This window comes from Panulirus ornatus, chromosome 48 (genome assembly GCF_036320965.1).
Source record: "Panulirus ornatus isolate Po-2019 chromosome 48, ASM3632096v1, whole genome shotgun sequence".
Taxonomy (NCBI): domain Eukaryota; kingdom Metazoa; phylum Arthropoda; class Malacostraca; order Decapoda; family Palinuridae; genus Panulirus; species Panulirus ornatus.
In genome coordinates this window covers 18,545,721-18,571,126 of record NC_092271.1, presented here as the reverse complement: position 1 = coordinate 18,571,126, position 25,406 = coordinate 18,545,721, and the positions used below count along the sequence as shown (strand labels likewise).

Genomic DNA, 25,406 nt, shown 5'->3' with positions numbered 1-25,406 from the left:
TACCATCAGTACCACGAAGGCGTATCTAAGGCTCCACAATCCTGCAACCCTTCCGTGAAGCAGGAGGCATAGCTTATGAGACGGTACAGGGCCTACGGAGACTATAAGAGATCATGAGGGAAATTGTCTGACAGCCGGAATTTCTCAAGTTAGATGAGGAACCTCAAGGGAATCATACAGGAAGGTGTCGGATCCCCCACTGGATAACGACGGAGGGTTTAGAACTCCTGATAGGATAAATAGGTCTCGGAACTCCTCTCACCTAACGCGTCAGAACACCACAAGAGAATGGGAAAGTTGATGTGGTTCATCCTACATCAAAAACAAGTGAGGGTCTACAGTACCCAAGAACACTCTGAGGGAAAATATGGGCCCTCGTGAGCAAGGGAGCGTTATCAATATGCTATCTAACTTGTTAGAAAAAGAAGTCTTTACATTTGTGATATATATATATATATATATATATATATATATATATATATATATATATATATATATATATATATATATATATATATATATATATTGTATACACAACCCACCTGAGTATCCTAGAGAAGACAGGTGAGTATTGTGTGGTGGTGATGAGCACCAGGTAACAACCAGACAGGTGCTCCTCCACCAGGTGACCCAACAAGACTTCCACCTCCTCACCCTCCTGCTGACCAGCTGTGACCACAGCCATCATCACGCAGCTCACCGCCATCAGCACAAGAGATCTTCTTGACGCCATACGGGTCTTTCCTCCTGATGATGGATATATATATATATATATATATATATATACATATATATATATATATATATATATATATATATATATATATATATATATATATATATTAGCAATCGGGGAAAATGTTCATGAAAGTCTTTGACATTTTAATCCCTTTTACTTTATTGGATCCATATTTGTCACCGATCTACAATGGTTATACACATATAGAGAGATGTCGAAAATAATTCATACATTGCTCACAGACGATTCTGACGATTGCATCTCTCCTGACTCGTATGATAACCTCGTGTCCCCAGCAGCAACATATTCAACCAATCGATCAATTGATACTCGCTTCCCCAGAGCAACTGCAACGATTACGAGTGAAGCTATTCTTAAGAATTAGTCGAACAAATGCTTTCACTGTATTGTACCGCTTCTCTCATTCTCTGTGTTCTCACAAGCGATGTAGACGTGGCTGATATATATATATATATATATATATATATATATATATATATATATATATATATATATATATATATATATATATATATATATCACATGAAGAGCATATTGAAAATGCTTTCAAGGCATTGAATTGGATATATATATATAGAGAGAGAGAGAGAATGAAGAATGTTTTCGATACACTATTTCCACTCCTTTGTGAAGTACGAATAATTGTTTCCAGGATTCTACCAACCAGAATGAAAGCATTGAACTTATCACAGTGGACGCAAACAGTCTTTGTAAGTATACTTAAACGTTACTTGAACCACCCAAGCATTACACTTTTCTTATAAACATTACATCGCTTCATGCACGAATCACAAATTCATAACTATCTCTTGTTTCTTCTTCTTTCTAAAGAATTCCTTGACGATTAGTGAGCATTGCCTTGCAAAATGCATCGTGTAATTCCCACCATTTACCTCGTGGTTGCAACGCTACTTCCGTCTCATTCCTGGAGATCCTGGTACTGTTTTTTCCACTGCCACCTGAACGTGTGTCGTATGTTCCTTACACTCAGCTTTGATCCTCAGGGACGAATACGTTTCTCACCCTCGCATTTCAAACGCCAGTTCAATAATCACATCAAGGTTAAACTTGCACCTCGATAATCGCTAGCACTTTAACAACCTCGCTTGGCTTAAGAGTTAACGACCATAGAATCGTAACCAAAGGACGGTTCATTTTTACATCTTTCTTTGATTTCAGTCGATTGTAAAACGAGAAGTGAAGTCCTACAGCCGACCAGGTCCCTCACCGCATCATGTTGCCTGCTTTATGTCCCACAGTTCACCCACTCCTTCACCAGCACTACGTCCCCTCCTCCTCTCTGCGTCCTACAATCCAGCAGATCCCTTACCATGCCACGTCCCCTACTCCTCAGTGTCCCAGAGTCCACCAGGTCCCTCTGTGCCCCACATTCACCCCTTAGAACAAATCCTGTTTCCCATTACGTTCTTAGTTCCACCACTGGGGGTCAAAAGTCTGTCAAACCCTTTGGTATACCAGGCTCAAACAGGTCACTAGGTCCCTGTTACCATTGTTACGTAGTCTCAAACCTTCCAAGATCCGATAGTTACCTGGAAGTTCCTCGTAACACGGCAAGTCTCAGATTTAACAAGTTCCTTCCTTTATCTAATAATTTTAAGTATGTTAATCCCGTCTCGATCCTTCCCTCACTTACGTTCCCCATAATGTATCTATGTCTCTAAGTCAGATGGGGAATACGAAGTTCACCCTTTATAATTTAGCCAATGATTAGCATTCATTCTCTTTTGTTTACATGAACGACTCCACGAACTCTTAAATCTCACTAACCTGTCCCATCCAAGCCCCGCGAGTCCAGGGGGAACCGCCTGCCTTGACCGACCTCGCCCAAACTCGGTTGGTTGGTCTGGCAGCGGCCGGCCTCTGTCAGCCGTGTATACAAGGGGGCGGAGCACCACCACCAGCTGAGTCCAGCCCAGCTGGTCTACAACACGCACCCCCCCCCTGCCCCCCCAAACCTTGGACGTCACGCATGGCGTGGTATCTTTTATCAGTATTGTACATATATATAACTTCAAACGACATTTTGCGCTCAAGTTGCAGTTCTTGCTCACACATATGTATGAGCCAAAGTTCCCACCACCACCTACAGAGGAATACACGCACTTGTACATATTTGGTTATATATATATATATATATATATATATATATATATATATATATATATATATATATATATATATATATATATATTACCATTTCCTCCAATCCTGTAAAACTCTTCGTACGTTTGTCCTACTATCACGGGTGTTTGTCTCTAGACATGCACACACTGAAGGCCTCTCCGCAGGGATGATCACTGTGGACTTGAAACCCTGGATCGTTTTCGCAGGCTGAAACATTTCGGAGCAACCAATCAAACACTCGGTTCTAGTTCATTGATCGTCACGACTCAGTTTCTAACACTCCGACCTGATGAACCTCTGAACCCTGCCATCTTAGTTGCACTATCTCTCGTCCCCATTAGAGTCTTGTGATCACAATTTCATCTTCAGAAGCATTTACCTCGGTATGTTAAGAGAGCAACGTCTTCCCGGCTCATGCTTTTACATCGGCGTTTAGACCAGTAGTGCCTTGCCATCCAGTATGCCACCAGCTGCACTGACCGTATAGCGGAGGTCACTTTAACTGGTGATGAAGTCCTTTTTTGTCTCTTTTCCCTAAATCTTTACCCGCTCATTTCATGGTTTGACAGTATTTGCTCTGATGCTTATGACGTTCAAGATGACCATAAAAATGCGAACGCTTCGCTAAACACTGTTATGAAAATGATCATCCCATTGATCTTGAAGGTCCCGCAATTCTATACCCCTTAGCTGATTATGCTACACGCAACATCATTGGATGTCTGAATTGCTAATGCCAAGAACTTTAATTTGTCCCCAGGGAACTTTAAAGCCCATTCTAGCATTAACCAGATCATTATGAGAGAACTGACATAACACGAAGACAGAAAAAGTTGTTCAAGACACACCCAGCTACCCAGGCCACCCCCCGCCACGTGACCACCCTTAATCACTCTCCCTTTTAACGGTTACTGCCAGACAAAGTGGACAGTGGTTGGTCTGTACTGATTGTTGCTGGACGGCGGTATGCCGTTGTGATGTCGGGGTTTAAATAACTTTAAGTACTGGCACCTGATGAGGTATTGTCTCCACGAAACGTGTCGTGCCACATGAATAGAAAATCTAAATGTTAAATAAAATTGTATGAACTCCTACTGAAGTGCAATTTCACCATATATATATATATATATATATATATATATATATATATATATATATATATATATATATATATATATATATGTGTATGTGTGTGTGTATTATAGAAAGGGAGTGTATAGCTTGATGATGATGTTTCTGTTATATACATGCTGTATACACCCATATGTACAGCACAGGATTGGAGTCGTCCTCTCTTGGGTTCCGAACCTCTATCGGCGGTAGAGCAGGGAGGTGTGGTACTGCCGCGAGAAATATTATCCTTGGTCGTTTCTATACGACCAAGGGCCGTGTCTCGATAACTTAACAATGCTGTTACGTCCCAATGCAGGTGTGTTACCCTGTAATTTTCATGCGCCTAATGTCTGAGTCCATGCTTGTGCAATTATTTCTGTACATGCAATTTCGCTGGAGCATGATTGTGAGCGGACCCGGGAACTGGTAGTAATATGACATTTCCAAGGCACTAGAATGGCAGTACGAGTCCATGTGTTGGGTACGGTATACTTCGAAATAGCCACTTGGGCCTTTTGGCTGTGTGTTGTGCATATTAGCCTGCCAAACTGCTATAAATTTACCAGAAGGCATGAATTGTGTGTATTGATGATGGAGAATGTTTATTTTATTACAGTATAAATCCATTTCATATATCATTATTTTATTTTTGAGAAGTTATTTTTCTGACATTTTACACCTTACGCGCGCGCGTGCGTGTGTGTGTGTGTGTGTGTGTGTGTGTGTGTGTGTGTGTGTAATTCCCTATTTGTACTCTAGGGGGAGAAAGTTCAATACTCGCTTAGGCTCCGTTTCTTGAATATATATATATATATATATATATATATATATATATATATATATATATATATATATATATATATATAATTGTTGTTTTTTCTGTTATACTTAGTCGCTTTCTCCCGCGTTAGCAAGGTAGCGCAAGACATAAGAATGGCCCGAGCCACCCACATACACATGTGTATACATAAAAGCATTTTGATATATATATATATATATATTTATATATATATATATATATATATATATAAATATATATATATATATATATATATATATATATATATATATATATATATATATATATATATATATATATATATATATATATATATATATATATAATATATGTATATATTGTTACAGATCCTCTAGACTAACCAAAGTTATAGGCCACCAAATAAAGATACAAAATGAAGGATAGTCACAAATACTTTTATTTCTTACACATCATTTTTTTTTCTTCATTCCCTTTGTGTCAGCGGTAGTGAGGACTCGAACAAGTGGTGGTGGTTCAAGTTTGAACATTTTTTTTCCTGATTCAGAAGCAACATATGCAAATGACGTGAGCATTGTGAAGATAAAAAAAAAAAGATGAACGCAATTACATTGTCACGCTTTGGTGTAAGAGCTCACTGATGTTAAAATGGAAAATCATATATACATAGGATATCGATAATGACGAATGCTTTCATTATAACAGTAATGATTCCAGTCGTAATGAAAATCTTAATGATAATGTTCATAAAGGTATTGATGATGATGATGCTAACCATGATTAGAATATCAGCAATAGAGGTACAGTGTTAAGGATATGAGCTACAGTAACAATTCCAGTGAAGACATAGAGATACAGTGATAACATAGGCAAGCACATTTTGACAAACTGATAAAGATGGCAGATACTGACAGACCTGAAAGGAGATTTGGGACGAAGAAGTATCGTCTGATGTAGTATGTTTAGATTTCCAAAAGGCTTTTGATAAAGCACCTCACAAGAGACTTTTGTATAAACTCAAAGCACACGGAATCGGTGAAGAACCTTGTATATGGATCAGAGACTGGCTTACCGGAAGAAAGCAGTGTGGAGTATTAAACAGCGAAGCCTCAGATTAGCTAAACATGAGTGGTGTGCCACAGGGGTCCGTGCTAGGCCCCAATTTTTTTTATGATATACATTAATGACGTAGAACTCTGTCTCGTATCTAAGATCTCTATGGTGTAGAGCTGTAAATAGGCGGGACTGTGAAATGATTCAAAGAGATCATGACTTGTTAGTAGAGTGGTCAGACAGATGACAAATGAAGTTTGATATAGACGTTGGAGACAAGAATATACCTTACGACTACAAACTATTCGGAAACTCTCTAATGTAAATGAAGAAAAGGACTTTGGAGTTGTCGTTAACAACAATCTGAAGTACACTAAACAGTGCCAAGCAGCAAGTAAAAATGGCAACTCAATGTTACGTTTCATAACCAGGAGCATGGATTGCAACACACCAGAAACAATTCTCACGCTTTAATGATCCTCTAGTAAGACCACACCTTGAATGTGCAGTCATGTTTTGGTCCCCAGACTATATGAAAAGACGAGGAAAAGCTCGAGCAAGTACAAAGACGCGCGACAAAATTGATCCTATGTCTTATAAGAAATCTGACATACGAAGGGAGGCTAAAACGATTGGATCTCTTCTACCTTAAAAAACGTAGTCTTCGTGGCGACTTAATCCAAGCGTTCAAAATTCTGAACAAGTTCGATAACGTAAATCACATGAACATCTTTTCGAAATACAAGAAAATACGGTGACCAGGACAAATGGAATAAAACTCAAAGCTAAAAGATGTAGTGCAGACGTGGGGGAAAAAGCTTTTCCTATAGGAAATAAGTTAGTCAGACGTAGTGAATGCCAAGATTATGAATACCTTTCAGAAGTCGTTTAGACGAATATTTGTATAATTTCGGTTACGCTCTGAGAAAAACGCCAGAAATAGCTGTATAAAGGATAGCAGTAATGGTGACACTAGAAGGCTAATGTGCAGCAGCGGGGGAGACGGTGATAGCTTAAAAAACTGCGGAGCGAAGTTACATTTTAAGTTAAATCTTTTTTTTTTTTTTTTACTAGACAACCCAGTCATGAGCCAACCAGTCCTCCTGTTGTCTGTCTTTCTCATGTAAACACATGAGATGGATTGTGGTAGTTTTTGGCGAGGTTCTCCACCATAGCGTGTGAGGTTACTGAGGTGGATTGTGGTAGTTTTTGGCGAGGTTCTCCACCATAGCGTGTGAGGTTATTGACGTGGATTGTGGTAGTTTTTGGCGAGGTTCTCCACCATAGCGTGTGAGGTTATTGACGTGGATTGTGGTAGTTTTTGGCGAGGTTCTCCACCATAGCGTGTGAGGTTACTGACGTGGATTGTGGTAGTTCTTAGCAAGGTTCTCCATTTTAGCACACGAGGTTACTGAGTTGGGATGCATTTGTGGACGAGGTATATTTTTGTCCTCGTCGTCCCCCCACGTAATATGGTGAGGTTAATAATACGACTTACGGTAGTGAGTGAGGTTCCTCTGTTGTAGATGAGGTTGCCGGGGTAAGATGCGGAGAGGGGTGACATTTTCCTCGAAGTGGGGTTTTCTAGGTGGGCAGCGAGAGTGGACGAGGTACTCCGCCAAGAAGGTGAGGAGGGCGATCCCCTGGCCGAACAGGAAGAGGTAGAACCCACCCTGCAGGTGGTGCAGCCCCAGCGCCACCTGGCTCCCGTTCTCATCCTGGAGGTGAAAGGTGGCACAGTTAACGGTCTTCAGTCGCTTGTGTCAAAAAGGAAAATAAAAGACAGTTTTCCCGCAGTATTTCATAACTAATTACCCCTTTTGTAATCAATTGTTCGCACGGTACGGAAGTCTAACGGAGGGAGTTCTAACTTCCCTCTTGTGATTCTCATCTCTCGACCTGTCTCAACTATCAGTTCGATTCTCCTATACTGACGGTACTCACTGCGTTAACGCTAACGCCTACCCGATTTCGTCCACGAAAAGACTTTCTGTATTTCCTAATAAGTTCCTTCTTTTGCTTAGCGTTTTGTTGTGGTTATTGGGTTACTCCATTTTTTTTTTTTTTTGCATCTTTCGAAGAACTTAACTGTTCACTGTCCACGCCGTCAAACTGCCTTTAGACTCTTTGAGCGCTGTGACCTGGTCGTAGACATACCTGTGTGTATTCAGCTGTTTATGATTTACCTATTTGTACCTTAAGGATAGTGCGTAATGCTCTTATTGTCCTACTCCTAAAACAGGACAATACTCTGACCCATCCTTTTTTTTCCCTTTTTTTTTTGTAATACCGATTTCCTCGCACCCACTACAGTCTCATCCAATGACGTCCAACTGTCACTAATCCTGTTACCGTAGAGACAATAATATAAACCCTCACATCCACTTATTGTTTCCTGTTTGGGTATTGTACTTATGTCCCATAATCTAACCCGGAATTATAAAAGAAAATTACATCTATCCACATCAATCCGCCCTGATGTGGAATCTAGCTCAGTCATAAGACCTCCACTTTCCTAACTAGTTTTTAAGGAAGAAAATATTGCAATTCTTTTTTTTTTTTTTTCAACTTCTTGCTTCAAACCCCCCGCCAATTTGGGCACAGATTTATTTGCACACCCTTCTCTCTCTCTCTCTCTCTCTCTCTCTCTCTCTCTCTCTCTCTCTCTCTCTCTCTCTCTCTCTCTCTCTCTCTCTCTCTCTCTCTCCCCAACTTGCCTGTCTCCTTCTTAGAAAAATGGGCTCATCAAAGATAACACCATATTTGAAGCTCACGTCCCACAGACGTAGCATGATACTCTGTCTCAAGCAGATCTCCACTCGTGAACCTCATTGCTGATCTCACGTTGTGCCAGTAATACATCGGATCCTCTAAAAAGAATTCCACCCCCAAATGTATCAATCAAATGATGAAGATCTGCATTAACATTCCTGCGTCTTTCTCAAAACAAGACTCCACTAGTATTCTTCCCTGCTAACATGTAAAAGAAAATAGCAATATGCATATAGTGTCTACTTCCATAAACAAAAAATAAAAATTTGATATACATCTACTTCCATAAACAAAAAAATAATTCGTGATATTTCACGTATCATATTATTTCTGGGTTTAGTAATGGACATTATCAAGTTACTGAGCGTTGTATGGACACATAGACACGATATATACAGTGTGCGTCAAAATCATCTGTTGGCATCAATTGAGAAATAATATTAATTGTTATTTGTTCTTTCAAACTGTAAATCTGAGGTACGTTAGGTCAGCATGACGCAACCTCCTGCGGGTGAAACGTTATATTTATATACATGTGAGGTGGCGGAGTTTCCATTCTGGTTATTGTTCTGTGCAGCTGCTGCTTCCCTGCGCTTCTCCCTGATGCGGCGGGCCATGACTTCAGTCTTCCACTGGTCTATGATGCCGGCGTCTCGCAAGTGCCATATCATCTGGCTGAAGCGAGACCGGAACGGTGCCCCTCTCCTGTGGAAAAGAGAGAGAGATTTAGTGTCCGGTGATGAATGATAAGATAGCAATTATTCTTATCTATAACTCTAGGGGTGCTCTTATCACGATGATAACTCGTGCTGCCCTAGTTCACATATCATCCTTTACCTTGACTTCACTCTGTTTAGTGACGCGGTCATTGAATAGCGTTCATGCTTTGATGGATATTCGAAAAAGATGGAAAACGAAATGGAACGAATTTTCGTCTATGCAGGTGAACACTTCCTAAGACTATTATATACCGTATCATATACCGTATGATAGATGAGAGTAAATGTGAATAAGAGCAAGGTTATTAGGTACAGTAGGGGTGAGGGTCAAGTCAATTGGGAGGTGAGTTTGAATGGAGAAAAACTGGAGGAAGTGAAGTGTTTTAGATATCTGGGAGTGGATCTGTCAGCGGATGGAACCATGGAAGCGGAAGTGGATCATAGGGTGGGGGAGGGGGCGAAAATTTTGGGAGCCTTGAAAAATGTGTGGAAGTCGAGAACATTATCTCGGAAAGCAAAAATGGGTATGTTTGAGGGAATAGTGGTTCCAACAATGTTGTATGGTTGCGAGGCGTGGGCTATGGATAGAGATGTGCGCAGGAGGATGGATGTGCTGGAAATGAGATGTTTGAGGACAATGTGTGGTGTGAGGTGGTTTGATCGAGTAAGTAACGTAAGGGTAAGAGAGATGTGTGGAAATAAAAAGAGCGTGGTTGAGAGAGCAGAAGAGGGTGTTTTGAAATGGTTTGGGCACATGGAGAGAATGAGTGAGGAGAGATTGACCAAGAGGATATATGTGTCGGAGGTGGAGGGAACGAGGAGAAGAGGGAGACCAAATTGGAGGTGGAAAGATGGAGTGAAAAAGATTTTGTGTGATCGGGGCCTGAACATGCAGGAGGGTGAAAGGAGGGCAAGAAATAGAGTGAATTGGAGTCATGTGGTATACAGGGGTTGACGTGCTGTCAGTGGATTGAAGCAAGGCATGTGAAGCGTCTGGGGTAAACCATGGAAAGCTGTGTAGGTATGTATATTTGCGTGTGTGGACGTGTATATGTACATGTGTATGGGGGGGGGGGTTGGGCCATTTCTTTCGTCTGTTTCCTTGCGCTACCTCGCAAACGCGGGAGACAGCGACAAAGTATAAAAAAAAAAAAAAAAAAAAAAAAAAAAAATGATAGATGTCTGTAAGGAATGCCTCTACTACAGGTTGAATCATAATGGAGATACAGGGTCGAAATCCCCTGGTTATGGTCTGAGTTTGGTTAGTCTAAGGTACGCTATTGAATTCAACAGCACATTTTCCATGTACTTCAAATCCCCTCCCACTTTTGTTGGGGTTTAGCGTCGTTGTAGAAGTTCATTCTACACACCGAATTTGTCTCATCCAGCAGAAACCTACGGACTTTCGTGAATTTGGGTAAAAAAAAAAGAAATAACGATGTAAGAATTATGGACCTTGTTAAGAAATATGAATTGTCACCCTGAGACAGCTAGTCAACACCATCACAAACACCCTCGTACGTTCTATGAGACTGAGCCAAACGTACCTCAGGTCTCCTCACCAAGGGAAAGATGGCAAAGCCTAACTTGTTTTAAAAGACTTCAGGATCGGATGTGTAATCAAACTTGGAAGATTTCAGATGGGGAGAGATGGTATAGGCTATAGCATTGTAACATAGTGATAACCGACCGTGTTGCTCAAGGACGTCACATACAAGTAGGAAAAGAATAAAATTATGCACACTTGTACACACGGTAGAAAAAGTATCTTGTCAGGAGGGGTCCGATGAATTGCGAAATGATCATTGCGACTCGTGTTGTCTCGGTTGGAAATGGTGAGCGTAAATATGTGACAGATACCCTAATGATTAAGATATCCCCATTTTTGTAGTTATTTCCAACGAAATATTAAGTCAATGAAATATTAATTATGGCAAGTGACAGGAAATGTCACTAACAAGCGATAGATTACAAAATCATGAAAACAGGTCTACCAGTGTGAGACCAGACGATTGGGCATTTCTCAATATCCTTCGTCCGTGGTGTCATATTGTTTCACACAAAAAAGTGGCAGGATTCTTTTTTTTTCGTGTGTACACACACACACACACACACACACACACTGGTAGCCATGATAGACACATCACACTCGCCTGAACCCCCAGCCAAAAGATGATGTCATGGCAACGCCTTCGTTACTGGTGTAGAGGGGCGTGTGTCCCTGGGCGTCAGTGTAGCGGGTGGCCACGATGACGCTGATGTAGTTCCTGAAGATGATGAAGGAGTAACCTCCCGCCAGCACCTTCTGCAGCGCCTCGTCCACCTGCAGCACCTGCCCAAGGGAGGAGAGGAGAGATGATGATTTCTGACTGGTTGGGTGTTTGTGTCTTCTTTGTCATTCTGAGTAGAGCGGGGTTATTTTCTGTACGGGTTGTAATGTGTGGTAAGCTTTCATGCATGGAATGCTGGCGTTTATAATCCCCTTGCATTCCGCCGCGAACTCTTTCTCATAGAGTCCCAGACTTTATACATATATGTGACGATATGATTTATCACGTCCTCAAATAGAGTTGGAACATTTTATTTCTTATTGGACTGCTTTCATTTGCTCTGGCTTCATACATTGTCAATGTCATTTTCACGTCTATTGGATGTGTAAATGACGAAGCGGAGATGTTTGCACGAGAAATTTTGAATCATGAATCAATAGATGATTCGTTAAGAATCCTTTGTGATCAGAGGATGATGATAGTAAATGTCTCTCCCGATTCCTAAGGAAGAAGCCTGTAGGTGACTTATGGTGAACGTGGACAGAGCGCAGGACATTAGCCTCGAAATGGATCTGGATGGAACGGAACCTTGACCAGAGAACGAGAACACCAAGACATGTTTATTGTTCACTCTTGTTCACCAGTCACCGTGATACGAGGCAGAAGCTCGCTGCTCGGGACTCTGAAAAAGCCAGTTAATCCAGCACGCCAACGAGAAACATTTGTCATACGTAAGAATTAAAAAGATAAACGAGAAGCAAATAACGTAAGAAAAATGTGTAGAAGAATTACTCAAAAAAGATAATCAAGTTAGCTATGGAAGAGGTGAGGTGGTCATGGATTCACACGTTACTGTATTGTAGACCTCAGTGCCAGTCTATGAATGCCAAAGAACAATTAGATGATAAAATCAAACCATAATGTAGTTTCTACTACTGGAATACGATGGCTTAGCTACCTACAGGATTCTGAGCTACACATGCAACGATAATGAGATTTACATACATCGTTTTACAACCTTAGTTCTGTACAATAACATCATGTTCTGATAGCCTATTTACAGGAAGACTAGTCTGTCGAGAGCTTTATACAGACATACAAGTGTTGCTATCAAGAACTAATATAAAGGAAGAAAACGTGTAAACTTAAGAGTTTGAGGTGGAGCTGTGAACAGCCTCCCTTCCGTCGCTTGTCTGTAGAGTTCCGTGGCAATTTTTTTTGGCTAACTTTGTTCATTTTTGATATCGCATGTACAGCTTCCTGAAGTGAGGTCGATGGGTAGAACCAGTGGCATGGTAACCCAATGAGCCAGTCATCTGGTACTCTAAACGACTTCTAAGGCAACTGATAAGATGTAAATAGATATTTTTACCACTGCTAATGTGTGTGTGTGTGTGTGTGTGAGCAGTCATACTAACCCAATGTTTGCAGTTATCTACCTGACTTTATTGCGTTAGAATTAACTAAGATTGGCAAATGTCATTCAATTCCTGTACACATTCCACTCGCAAGCATCTCACCTTGCATGGATCTAAACTATCTCACTACGAGGTTAAGATACAACACTCGTCTACACTGACCTCCATTTTCTCGTAGATGGTCTTGACCACAGGGTCAGTGTGGCTGGAGAAGTACTCGAGGGGTAGGCCCGTCATCACCCAGGGTTCGGTGCCCCATCCCCAGCTGTCCTGCTCCACCAGGTCCTGGAAGGTCTCTATGGGCCGGGTCCTCCCTTGTACCGTCAGGTGAGCCACCAGGGACGAGCGGAAGGCCGTACAGATGACCAGGCAGTACACCAGCCACCACCCCACCAGCACCTGCAGGTACAATACAGGTGATGACCTGGTACCATATCACTCCCACCCCACCAACACCTGCAGGTACACTTACAGGTGATGATCTGGTACCATACCACTACCACCCCACCAACACCTGCAGGTACAATACAGGTGATGACCTGGTACCATACCACTGCCACCCCACCAAAACCTGCAGGTACAATACAGGTGATGACCTGGTACTAAACCACCCATCATCCCACCAACACCTGCACATATAAGTGTATGTCCTGGTAAGAGAGCCACCACCTCGTCAACACTATAAACTCTTACCTTATCTTCACCGACGGACGGAGGAAACCCTCTCCAGCGGGAGACAAAACACCCACCTTACCGGAGATCCTGAGGGCGGGTGCTGGAGGCGGAGTCTCGAGCAGGACGCCCCACCCAAACAGGACGGCTGGGATGATGCCCAGACCTGGCCCGCCCGCCAACCTGCGCCAAGGCCCCGTGCAACAGCCACAGCGTCGCGCCCCACAGCACCACGCTCACCAGCAGTATCACCCACAGCTCACCTGCGGCATAGACGTGGCACAGCCTTACACCATTACTCCTGTACTCCACTTTGCTTACTGTACATATAATTGAGTTCAGGCACTAAGCCATCGTCTTACATACAGAGTACCCAGTTGAAGGTCTTGCTGAAATTCACATAATTTCCCGTAGCTCTGTGCCGTGTGGGAAACGTTTTACGACATGTAAAATAAGTACGCCTAATGGTGGACCGTACTAAGAAGACACACACCTCTATACATATAAGTCCATAGATTTTATTATCTATTTCCTAAGTTTCCGAGGTATTGTAGTTGATGTATACAGCAAGAGATAAAAGAAAGATAGAAAAGGAAAAGGTGTCAATCCACTGCTAACGATCGTACTAGAAGGTTGTACGATTATCGTCATTATGGGCCACCTGGCGGAGGTCCCTCTCTGGAGAGAGGCCTGGGTAAAGAGGAGGAGCACTACCTGCAAATGGGCGTATGAGGGCCAGGTGCTGGGGCAGCAACGTGGGCTTGAGTGAGGTGACACTCAACACGTCGGAGGGGTACGCCCCGGAGAACTCCATGGCCTGTATGCGTGCCGGGGTAGGAGCCATAAGGATGCAGAAGTCAGCCACTTCGCTTTCCAGGTCTCCCACGACGCCGTTGAAGCTGCCGTTCGGCTGCTGCAGACCCCACGCACGGTCTCGCTGCTCACTGATCTCGTATCTGCCCGTAGAGATCAGACGATGAAAAGAAGCCTGCACGTACACCAGGTACTCCCAACTTGCTCTTGGAAATATATAGACAAATGGTTTTCCTAGAGTGGTGTTCTTTCCTTGAAGGATGCGCTATTGTAATATTATAACAAAACTCAGTACTTCGAATTCTTCTTCTATGAAAATGCACATAGTGACTGACAAAGATTCCTTTAAGGCGAAAAGAGAGGACAGGAAAAAAAGGAGGTTTCTTACGTGAAGTTGAGAGCCGAAGCTAAGGTGTTGAGGACCCTGACGGCCAGGGAGTCGTTGGGAGTGACTGTGGTGCCTGGCTCCTGCGTGTCTCGCTGGTAGTCCAGGTATGGGAAGAATGGCATACCCACGATGTGGAACTGGTGGCCCATGAAGTTCTCGAGCTGGTCTGGGGGTAGGGGGAAATGAGACACTTTGTAGAGTCTTTGGGGGAATTTTTCTGAATTGAAATGTTTCAGAGATGACAAGTTCCTCGACCGATCTGCCGAAGGAACGTCTTTACTCCTAGACACTGCAAAAAGAGGACACCATGAGGAACATTATGGTCAGCAATATCTCATGACTCTCTGGGATCATGAGGTACAGGAGGATACAGTGAGGTTCCGACACACGCGCTGCTCTTTAGCGCACGACATCTCGAAGTTCTGTAACAGTTCTATTGAAGGAGAAATATAACGAGGCTTCAGAACTTCTCTGTACGAAACATTACAAGGCTCCAGTACAGAATGTCATGAGGCTTCAGAACTGTTCTTCACAGAACATCATGAAGCTCCAGTACTGCTCTGTACGGAACATCATGAGGTTCCAACACTGTTCTGTACAAGAAAACATCACAGAATAGCATTAGCAAGTGTCTTGTGGCTCGGCACCCCCCAGCTCGAGTTGACGGCAGGACTTAAAACATCATAAGCCTCTGGGAAACCTTTTCATAGACTTCCAGCTACTTGATTCCATCTCTTAATCCCTCGTCTCTGTTTCATGATCATAATGTAATCTCAACTGATTTTCAAGTCTCGTTCACTCACCTTGGAAGAGGTCACGGGTGTCGGGGAGGCCAGAGGTCAGGTTCCAGTGGGAGAGCAGTTCCACCCCTGCCTCACCACTGTGGCAGTACTCACACCTCCGGAACACCTGCAGCCCTTCACTCTCCACTCCTGTACCAGAGACAAAACCACATCATATATATATATATATATATATATATATATATATATATATATATATATATATATATATATATATATATATATATATATATACCCTCCTCGAAGGCTTACATTGGGGTGTCCAAATGTCTGTGGATGTAACCAAGATGAGAAAAAAAGGAGAGATAGGTAGTATGTTTGAGGAAAGGAACCAGGATTTTTTGGCTCAGAGTGAAACTAAGCTCAAGGGTAAAGGGGAAGAGTGGTTTGGGAATGTCTTAGGAGTAAAGTCAGGGGTTAGTGACAGGATAAGAGCAAGGGAAGGAGTAGCACTTCTCCTGAAACAGGAGTGGTGGGAGTATGTGATAGTGTAAGAAAGTAAACTCTAGATTGATATAGGTAAAACTGAAAGTTGGTGGAGAGATGGGTGATTATTGGTGCATATGCACCTGGGCATGAGGAGAAAGGTCATGAGAGGCAAGTGTTTTGGGAGCAGCTGAATGAGTATGTTAGTGGTTTTGATGCACGAGACCGGGTTATAGTAATGGGTGATTTAAATGCAGATGTGAGTAATGTGGCAGTTGAGGGAATAATTGGTATACATGGAGTGTTCAGTGTTGTAAATGGAAATGATGAGCTTGTAGAGTTGTGTGCTGAAAAAGGACTGGTGATTGGGAATACCTGGTCTAAAAAGAGATATATACATAAGTATACGTATGTAAGGAGAGATGGCCAGAAAGCGTTATTGGATTACGTGTTAATTGATAGGCGCGCGAAAGAGAGACTTTTGGATGTTAATGTGCTGAGAGGTGCAACTGTAGGGATGTCTGATCATTATCTTGTGGAGGCGAAGGTGAAGATTTGTAGAGGTTTTCAGAAAAGAAGAGAGAATGTTGGGGTAAAGAGAGTTGTGAGAGTAAGTGAGCTTGGGAAGGAGACTTGTGGAGGAAGTACCAGGAGTGACTGAGTAGAGAATGGAAAAAGATGAGAACAAAGGAGGTAAGGGGAGTGGGGCGGGGATGGGATGTATTTAGGGAGGCAGTGATGGCTTGCGCAAAAGATGCTTGTGGCATGAGAAGCGTGGGAGGTGGGCAGATTGGAAAGGGTAGTGAGTGGTGGGATGAAGAAGTAAGATTGCTAGTGAAAGAGAAGAGAGAGTGCAGTGTGAGAGGGTTAGGGAGAATGATTTGGTAAACAGAGAAGAGGAAGTAAAAGCTTTGCGGAAGATGAAAGCCGGCAAGGCAGTGGGTTTGGATGGTATTGCAGTGGAATTTATTAAAAAAGGGGGTGAATGTATTGTTGACTGGTTGGTAAGGTTATTCACTGTATGTATGACTCATGGTGAGGTGCCTGAGGATTGGCGGAATGCTTGCACAGTGCCATTGTACAAAGGCAAAGGGGACAAAGGTGAGTGCTCAAATTACAGAGGTACAAGTTTGTTGAGTATTCCTGGGAAATTATATGGGAGGGTATTGATTGAGAGGGTGAAGGCATGTACAGAGCATCAGATTGGGGAAGAGCAGTGTGGTTTCAGAAGTGGTAGAGGATGTGTGGATCAGGTGTTTGCTTTGAAGAATGTGTGAGAAATACTTACAAAAGCAAATGGATTTGTATGTGGCATTTATGGACCTGGAGAAGGCATATGATAGAGTTGGAGATTCTCTGTGGAAGGTATTAAGAATATATGGTGTGGGAGGCAAGTTGTTAGAAGCAGTGAAAAGTTTTTATCGAGGATGTAAGGCATCTGTACGTGTAGGAAGAGAGGAAAGTGATTGGTTCTCAGTGAATGTAGGTTTGCGGCAGGAGTGTGTGATGTCTCCATGGATGTTTAATTTGTTTATGGATGGGTTTGTTAGGGAGGTGAATGCAAAAGTTTTGGAAAGAGGGGTAAGTATACAGTCAGTTGTGGATGAGAGAGCTTGGGAAGTGAGTCAGTTGTTGTTCGCTGATACATCGCTGGTGGCTGATTCACGGTGAGAAACTGCAGAAGCTGGTGACTGAGTTTGGTAAAGTGTGTGAAAGAAGAAAGTTGAGAGTAAATGTGAATAAGAGCAAGGTTATTAGGTACAGTAGGGTTGAGTGTCAAGTCAATTGGGAGGTAAGTTTGAATGGAGAAAAGCTGGAGGAAGTGAAGTGTTTTAGATTTCTGGGAGTGGATTTGGCAGCGGATGGAACCATGGAAGCGGAAGTGAATCATAGGGTGGGGAAGGGGGCGAAAATTCTGGGAGCTTTGAAGAATGTGTGGAAGTCGAGAACATATTGAGAGAGCAGAAGAGGGTGTTTTGAAATGGTTTGGTCACATGGAGAGAATGAGTGAGGAAAGATTGACAAAGAGGATATATGTGTCAGCGGTGAAGGGAACGAGGTGAAGTGGGAGACCAAATTAGAGGTGGAAAGATGGAGTGAAAAAGATTTTGAGTGATCGGAGCCTGAACATGCAGGAGGGTGAAAGGCGTGCAAGAAATAGTAAATTGGAACGATGTGGTATACAAGGGTCGACGTGCTATCAATGGATTGAACCAGGGCATGTGAATCGTCTGTGGTCATGGAAATACTTAGTCGTTGTCTCCCGCGTTAGCGAGGTAGCGCAAGGAAACAGACGAAAGAATGGCCCAACCCACCCACATACATATGTATATACATAAACGCCCACACACGCACATATACATACCCATACATTTCAACGTATACATACATATACACATGTACGTACTCATACTTGCTGCCTTCATCTATTTCCGTCGCCACCCCGCTACACATGAAACAGCACCTCCCGCGCGCGCGGGAAATGAACATACATAGACCCGAGGCAAAATGAAAATGAAATGTAAAGTGAAGAAGACAAGTAAGAAAGATGGCATGTGTACACACACTCACCTCCCTGCACAACATTCTTCCTTAGGCGAGGGTTATTGCTGCCCTGAAGTCCCGAGGTGTGGAGGTCAGTGAGGTGGTCAAGGGCGAGGTACAGGCCGTAGAGGGTGTTGCGGAAGCATGGGTAAAGGAGGATGGCCTCCACATTTGCCTTCCAGCCCACCACCAACACGTAAGTCTCCGGCCTCGTCCAGAGTCCGGACGCTTCCAGCAAGCTGAGGAGGATTGAAAAAGGCAATTACATAGCAGCAGACCACTGGGTACTGACTAGGTCCTTTCGAGGCTATTTGTGATAGCGGGGTACGAAAGAAGGCCTTCACCTCTTTGACATACCTGCTGCACTCCCCCGAGTCTGTCAACAGCCCTTGGTCAAAACCCTCACCACACCGGTGAGCTATCCTGTTCGAAGTAGAAAGTTCGCATTACGACCACTCGTGTCACGACTGCTACCAAACTTTGCCTGCCTGTGGTAAACCAACGAAGATATTATCCTCGCACACATGGAAAGATTTCGTCATCCAAATGGATATGTTCCCATCTGAAAAATGAGAAAAGCTCGCCTTCTGTTTGATCTCGTCCTAATGCCTGTAAGACACTGAATGCAGCCTAGCCTCTGCTCAGCGTTCCTATCGTAAGTCGTGCTTGCTATGGTTCGGTTTGGGACGTGCGTCTGCGTTGCGGTGGAGCAGTGCCGGCGGCAGAGACCCATCGATCAACCAGTAACTGTGTTTAGGTCGTATTTGACTTATATTTATGGCACGGACTCCCGTGGTCGCCCTCTTTTCCTGTGACATTAGTTACGGTAATGTTGCTGTGATTTGGTTCCTCAAAAAGCCATTCTTCTTCACACTATTTCTTTTATTGGTTTTACTGTTACTCATACAGTTCAATAGAAGTTATTGTTCCTCTCACAAAATATTCGGAAAATATCGCATGATTTCTTATGTGACATGTTTTGGCAGAAGTTTAAGGAGTTGAACTTCAGCCAGTTGTTTAGTCAAAGCTGATGGAAGTCCGTACTACATAATGACTTGGATATCTTTCCTGAAGTTGAGCAATATGATTGAACAGGAACCTCGGGGGATCTTCAGCATGTTCACTTCAAAACCGACGGCAGATAGCAATGGTTTGAGAGAGAGAGAGAGAGAGAGAGAGAGAGAGAGAGAGAGAGAGAGAGAGAGAGAGAGAGAGAGAGAGTCTGCCGCGCCTAAGGTTCTAACCCGTGCAGTCGGCGGGATGGCCTGTGCGTGGATCACAAAGTATTCCTACCCTGGCAGTCGGCGTCTTAGCTACGTCTCTTCCTTGTATATCAACCGGCTGTTCTACGCCTTCGATCTCATCCCTGTATCTCCCCTGACGATGTGATCTTTGCACGAAAGTGCACTTGGGAACTTATCGCGTTTCATTTTTCTCGTGGCTATCGGTAAATACTCGATCACGCGCACCACTGTGATCTCTTGCAAAAATATATATATATATATATATATATATATATATATATATATATATATATATATATATATATATATATATATATTTATATATTTATATAAATGGTTATGTACAATGCAGTCACTCTCTAAAAAATGGAAGTATTCGCTTAGTGGCTATTAATCGTTGTTTTATCGGTAGGACCCTACTTTCGTATGCTTCTGTATGAACCAAATATAATAAAAGTTGAATGATTTGTTCCTAAATGGCCTTAGAGAGTATAAATTTGCTTCCAATATCCTAACTGGCAAAATAATAAAACCTTTGCTTTGTTATATATATATATTTTTTTTTTTTTTTTTTTTTTCATACTATTCGCCATTTCCCGCGATAGCGAGGTAGCGTTAAGAACAGAGGACTGGGCCTTTGAGGGAATATCCTCACCTGGCCCTCTTCTCTGTTCCTTCTTTTGGAAGAAAAAAAAAAAAAAAACGAGAGGGGAGGATTTCCAGCCCCCCGCTCCCTTCCCTTTTAGTCGCCTTCTACGACACGCAGGGAATACGTGGGAAGTATTCTTTCTCCCCTATCCCCAGGGATAATATATATATATATATATATATATATATATATATATATATAGAGAGAGAGAGAGAGAGAGAGAGAGAGAGAGAGAGAGAGAGAGAGAGATTCTGATGAAGCAGGCACGATTACCTAATTTGATTCAATCGTTTCCTGTACCCCTTGAGGAAAGTGACGAAGAAGTTTCCTCTGAATTCGAGACGATGGTTTGTCTCAGCTGCAACTCACACTCGGACGTGAGCAGTAGATCTAGCGTCTTACAGAGCCCCCCGTGTCGTCCAGAAATCATTAGGGTTCATGGGAACGAGTCAGTCCTGCCCCCTCCTCCACGCCCCCATCCCCTCTTGTCACTTTGACCATCTTTGATTCCCTCCCTTTACTCTCTCTCTCTCTCTCTCTCTCTCTCTCTCTCTCTCTCTCTCTCTCTCTCTCTCTCTCTCTCTCTCTCTCTCTCTCTCTCTGGCTTTTCCTTCCTTCTCCACTTGCTTATATCTTTCCAAATCCAGATGATCTGGTAAGAGGGGCGTGTCATCAGGTCAGGAATGTGACCCCCCCAACGTAGAGCAGTGAAGCACGGCTCACTGATTCTCTCTCCCTCAGTCACTCCCTCGCCTCACTTTGGATCCCGGACCCGAAACGTGTACGTGTGCTTAATTCTCCTCGTGTACTGACCAGATTTTAACGCAAATGTTTTCGACGAAAAGCCAACGCGCGATCTGAGAATCGTTCTCCGTCGCGTAACAGGTCTTACAAATCCTGGATATTTGTATCCGTATGTATTATGCATCGTTCTTACAGCTTGTCACGACAGTATTGGAGGGTCAAAGAAAATGTTCTGCAGAAATTATGATTCCTTAGAAACAACAAAGGAACATGTTACCAACTTGCTTTCACACTTCTACTTACACTAACACTGCCACTCACCCTCATATTATCACTCTCCCTCATCCCTGCCACTCGCCCTCATACAATTACTCTCCCTCATCCCTGCAACTCGCCCTCATGCTAACACTCTTCCTCATCGCTGCAACTCTCCTTCATACTATCACCATCCCTCATCGCTGCCACTCATCCTCATACTACTACTACTCCCTCTTTGCCATTCGCCCTCATGCTACTACTCTCCCTCACACTGCCACCTTCACACTGCCACACCCCTTCACTCTGCTACTCATTCTCGTACTACAGAAATTTGTCCTCACGCTTCCTCTCGCCCTCTTCTATTACTCGCTATCACTACCATCACTCGACCTTAGACTTCCACTCATCCTCGTGCTAGTACTCTCCCTCGCCCTACCCTTCGTCCTCAGTCACTGCTCGCCCTCATACTTAGGCACGTCCTCCCTCACGCGTGATGTTGCCTCACCTCAGTGCACACTATCTTGATGTTTTATACAATTTTCAAGACTATGAATTACAGATGTACAAGCTGTAAATGGACGCATGTATTCTTGGAAAATAATGGGAACTTCGGAATCATGTTGACCACACTGGCAATAATCGTTTTCTAAGTACTTTATTTTGAAGATCCGTCAAGTGATGCATTTCTGTCATGCAGTGCAAGGATTACCTGATGGTTGAGTAAGCCATTACCTGACGGCGATGTGGCCTTAGTGGTGAGGTGAGCGTTACCTGAGGGTGCGGTGGGTGTGGTTGGTGACGGTGAGGTCTAAGATGACGGCGCGACAGATGGTCCTCGAGTCGCCCCACAACCCCTGCAGGAGTTGGTCCTCCGCTGACTGGTCATGGATCTGTCGGTTCCCCTCACCCGGGTGCTCCTGCGTTGAGTCCTTCTGAGTAGCAGGCTCATGATTGTGAGACAACAACCCTGTCTCCAGCACAACACCTGCCTGGACGCCGTCAGACATTCGCCTAATATAAACAAGAAAACACTTGTATCCTTTCATCTTCACTCTAACATCATCTTCATGGAGGATTATCAGAATGAAATCCAGCCTGTGTGGATCCAGAGGGCACTCTGTCCTTAGACACGATGTGGACGTGGGTGCCTTATGGAAAACACCACAACGAACACAGGGTCTCCAGGACACCACGAGTGAGGAGGCATTATATGCGACCCACGACATCATGTCGTACCCAGGGTAGCACAAGGTCTTCAAACGTGCAGTTGCACGAACGCTACAGCAGGACTCGTGAGCATCCTTGAGGGAGAGTGTGAATGAAGGGTTGGTTCACAGTTTACCATGAAGAGGGACGTGTTCAGAGGGGGATCAACCTAACAACAACAAAAAAATAAACGCCAAATGGGAAAGTCTGACAATACTAAGAGCAAACATATTTTTGATGTTCTCAAGAGATCGCAAGGTCATAGAACTTCCTGAGGATCACTGGGAAAGGAGAAAAGCTGCTGGAATGCCCCCAAATGATGTTCAGTGTGTCTCTCAGAAAACAGCCCACAGGTCAGGACATAAGATTGAACGCCTTCATCTCCACTACACACCGTGATAGTCAACATAATCTGAGAGGAAGGAGATTCCTTCATCTATAGCTTCGAGATTTATTCGATAACGATATGTTTAGAAACGAGCACAAGAGCATCAGTGGAATTTCTTTTATTTCCTATTGCTCGTATATCCTAAGTCGAGCATTTGAGAGATGCCAATCACTTACCTGAGAAAGAGACAGACCCACCTCAAGATCTTGGAAAAGACAGGTGAGTAGTGTGTGGTGGTGATGAGCACCAGGTGACAACCAGACAGGCGCTCCTCCACCAGGTGACCCAACAAGACTTCCACCTCCACACCCTCCTGCTGACCAGCTGTGACCACAGCCATCATCACGCAGCTCACCGCCATCAGCACAAGAGATCCTCTTGACGCCATACGGGTCTTTCCTCCTGATGATGGATATATATATATATATATATATATATATATATATATATATATATATATATATATATATATATATATGTATATATCTGCTGGTGTCCACAAAACATAATGAGAAACTAAAAACGACTGACTTCAATATTCTACATACCTGCCAGTTGAACGGGTCAAGAGAGAGGAGGCAAAGTCTCGATCAGTTTGGAGAAGCTCAATTGTCAGCTTGGAGCAGCACAGGCGTCAGCTTGGAGCAACTCAGGCGTCAGCTTGGAGCAGCTCAAGCGTCAACTTGTAACAGCTCGGGGCGTCACTAAGGTCCGTGCAGGTCTACCCCTTCCTCTGCCTCTCTGCCGCAGTGCCTGTCACCTCCTTCCTGAGCTAAGCAGGCCCTACCAGGCCCCTCCAGCCTGGCAACCCACCCAGTCACACATTATGCATATAGCCACTCGCACATGCACACGTTAAGACATTGGGACGTATGTATACACACGTATGATTGGCCGAGCACTTGCCTTTACACACACACACACACACACACACACACACACACACACACACACACATTTGCTTACAAATACACGAACACATACGTGTACAAACGCACACATACATAATTGAACACTTCTTTTTCCACGTATGTTTCCCCAGTTCCAGCGAACAATGGCTTCTTTTGTTCGCATCTGATCTCTAGCTGCCATGCATAACGTACTGGAAACGAAGACTTTCCCTATCTACAGCCAAGCTCAGGAGTCCTCTCCTTGGATTTCCCCTTATCCATTCCAAACGCTACCCCGTTCCACAGGAAACAGAACAAATGCATGAAAGAGAAGAAAAAAAATAACATATACATTCTCTCAAACACACACACGATCCCCACCGTCTGCATCAGCGAGACAGCGTCAGAAAACAGAAGAAAGGCCACATCCGCTCACATCCATATACGAGCTGGCATGTGTAATGCACCGAAACCACACTTACCTTTCCACATCCAAGCCCTAAAGATCTTTCCATGGTTTAACCCGGACGTTTCACATCCCCTGGGTCAGTCCATTGACAGCTCGTTGATCCCAGTATACCAAATCCTTCCAATTCACTCTATTCCAAGCACGCCTTTCACCCTACTGCATATTCAGGCTCCAATCGCTCAAAATCTTTTTCACTCCATCCTTCCACCTCCAGTTTGGTCTCCCCGCTCTCCTCGTTCCCTCCACTTCTGACATGTATATATCATCTTTGTCCATCTTTCCTTACTCATTCTCTTCATTTCAACACACCCTCTTCTGCTGTCTCAACCACACGGTTTGTATTACCACCCATCTCTCGATCAAACATATTGTCCTAAAACATTTCTTATCCAACACATCTGTCTTCCCTCACACAACCTCATCTACAACCCATACTTCGCAACCAAATGATAACGCTGGTACCACCATTCCTTCAAACATACCTGCCTTCTTTGCCCTCCCAGTTAACGTTGCCTCTTTCCACACAGTTATCAGTACTTGTTAAATACACTGGGTGATTGTAATGTTCTGTTCTGTGTGGCGTTGTTTCTCATTAGGTAGTGACTAGTTTTCTTGCTGTGGTGAGGCATGATGATGTTAGGACGATGTTCAAGGGTGTTGCAGGTAGTGTTCCTAGCTATCATATCCATCAAGATAAGCCAGTCAGGCAGGAGATATGGTGGGGTTTCTTTTATCTGTAGAAAACGCAGTAAACAGTTCACCGTTGTTGTTGGTTGAGATAAACTGGTCGAGTCTGGTCGAGCACACCAGACTCTTAATCAATGACACGAGAAAAAAATTGACTGAAATCTGCTTGAGACTTTAGTGTCTTCTTGGTGGAGGAG

The 25,406-nt window shown here is 43.5% G+C and overlaps 3 protein-coding genes across 9 annotated transcripts in view; 1 reads left to right on the top strand and 2 right to left on the bottom strand.

The window, feature by feature from the left end:
* Positions 1-25,406, top strand: part of NELF-B (negative elongation factor B) — an 88,987-nt gene that overhangs the window by 12,878 nt on the left and 50,703 nt on the right. The gene's annotated exons all lie outside the window — the stretch shown is intronic.
* On the bottom strand, positions 5,215-13,265 carry LOC139763990 (uncharacterized). Its single transcript, XM_071690463.1, has 4 exons — positions 13,191-13,265; positions 11,494-11,672; positions 9,155-9,326; positions 5,215-7,567 (listed from the first exon to the last, which is right to left on the bottom strand). The coding sequence occupies exons 1-4, from the start codon at positions 13,263-13,265 to the stop codon at positions 7,331-7,333; spliced, it is 663 nt and encodes a 220-aa protein (XP_071546564.1). The 3' UTR covers positions 5,215-7,330.
* Positions 11,237-25,169, bottom strand: LOC139764013 (glutamate receptor ionotropic, kainate 1-like). Of its 2 annotated transcripts, XM_071690483.1 has the most exons (10): positions 23,712-25,169; positions 23,361-23,565; positions 22,341-22,580; positions 18,702-18,913; positions 15,705-15,833; positions 14,902-15,067; positions 14,415-14,656; positions 13,778-13,963; positions 13,191-13,427; positions 11,237-11,672 (listed from the first exon to the last, which is right to left on the bottom strand). In XM_071690483.1, the coding sequence occupies exons 2-8, from the start codon at positions 23,549-23,551 to the stop codon at positions 13,779-13,781; spliced, it is 1,365 nt and encodes a 454-aa protein (XP_071546584.1). In that variant the 5' UTR covers positions 23,552-23,565; positions 23,712-25,169; the 3' UTR covers positions 11,237-11,672; positions 13,191-13,427; position 13,778. The 2 variants fall into 2 exon arrangements, with proteins under 2 accessions (XP_071546584.1, XP_071546583.1); XM_071690482.1 differs by lacking the exon at positions 23,712-25,169 and having other exon boundaries at positions 22,341-23,501.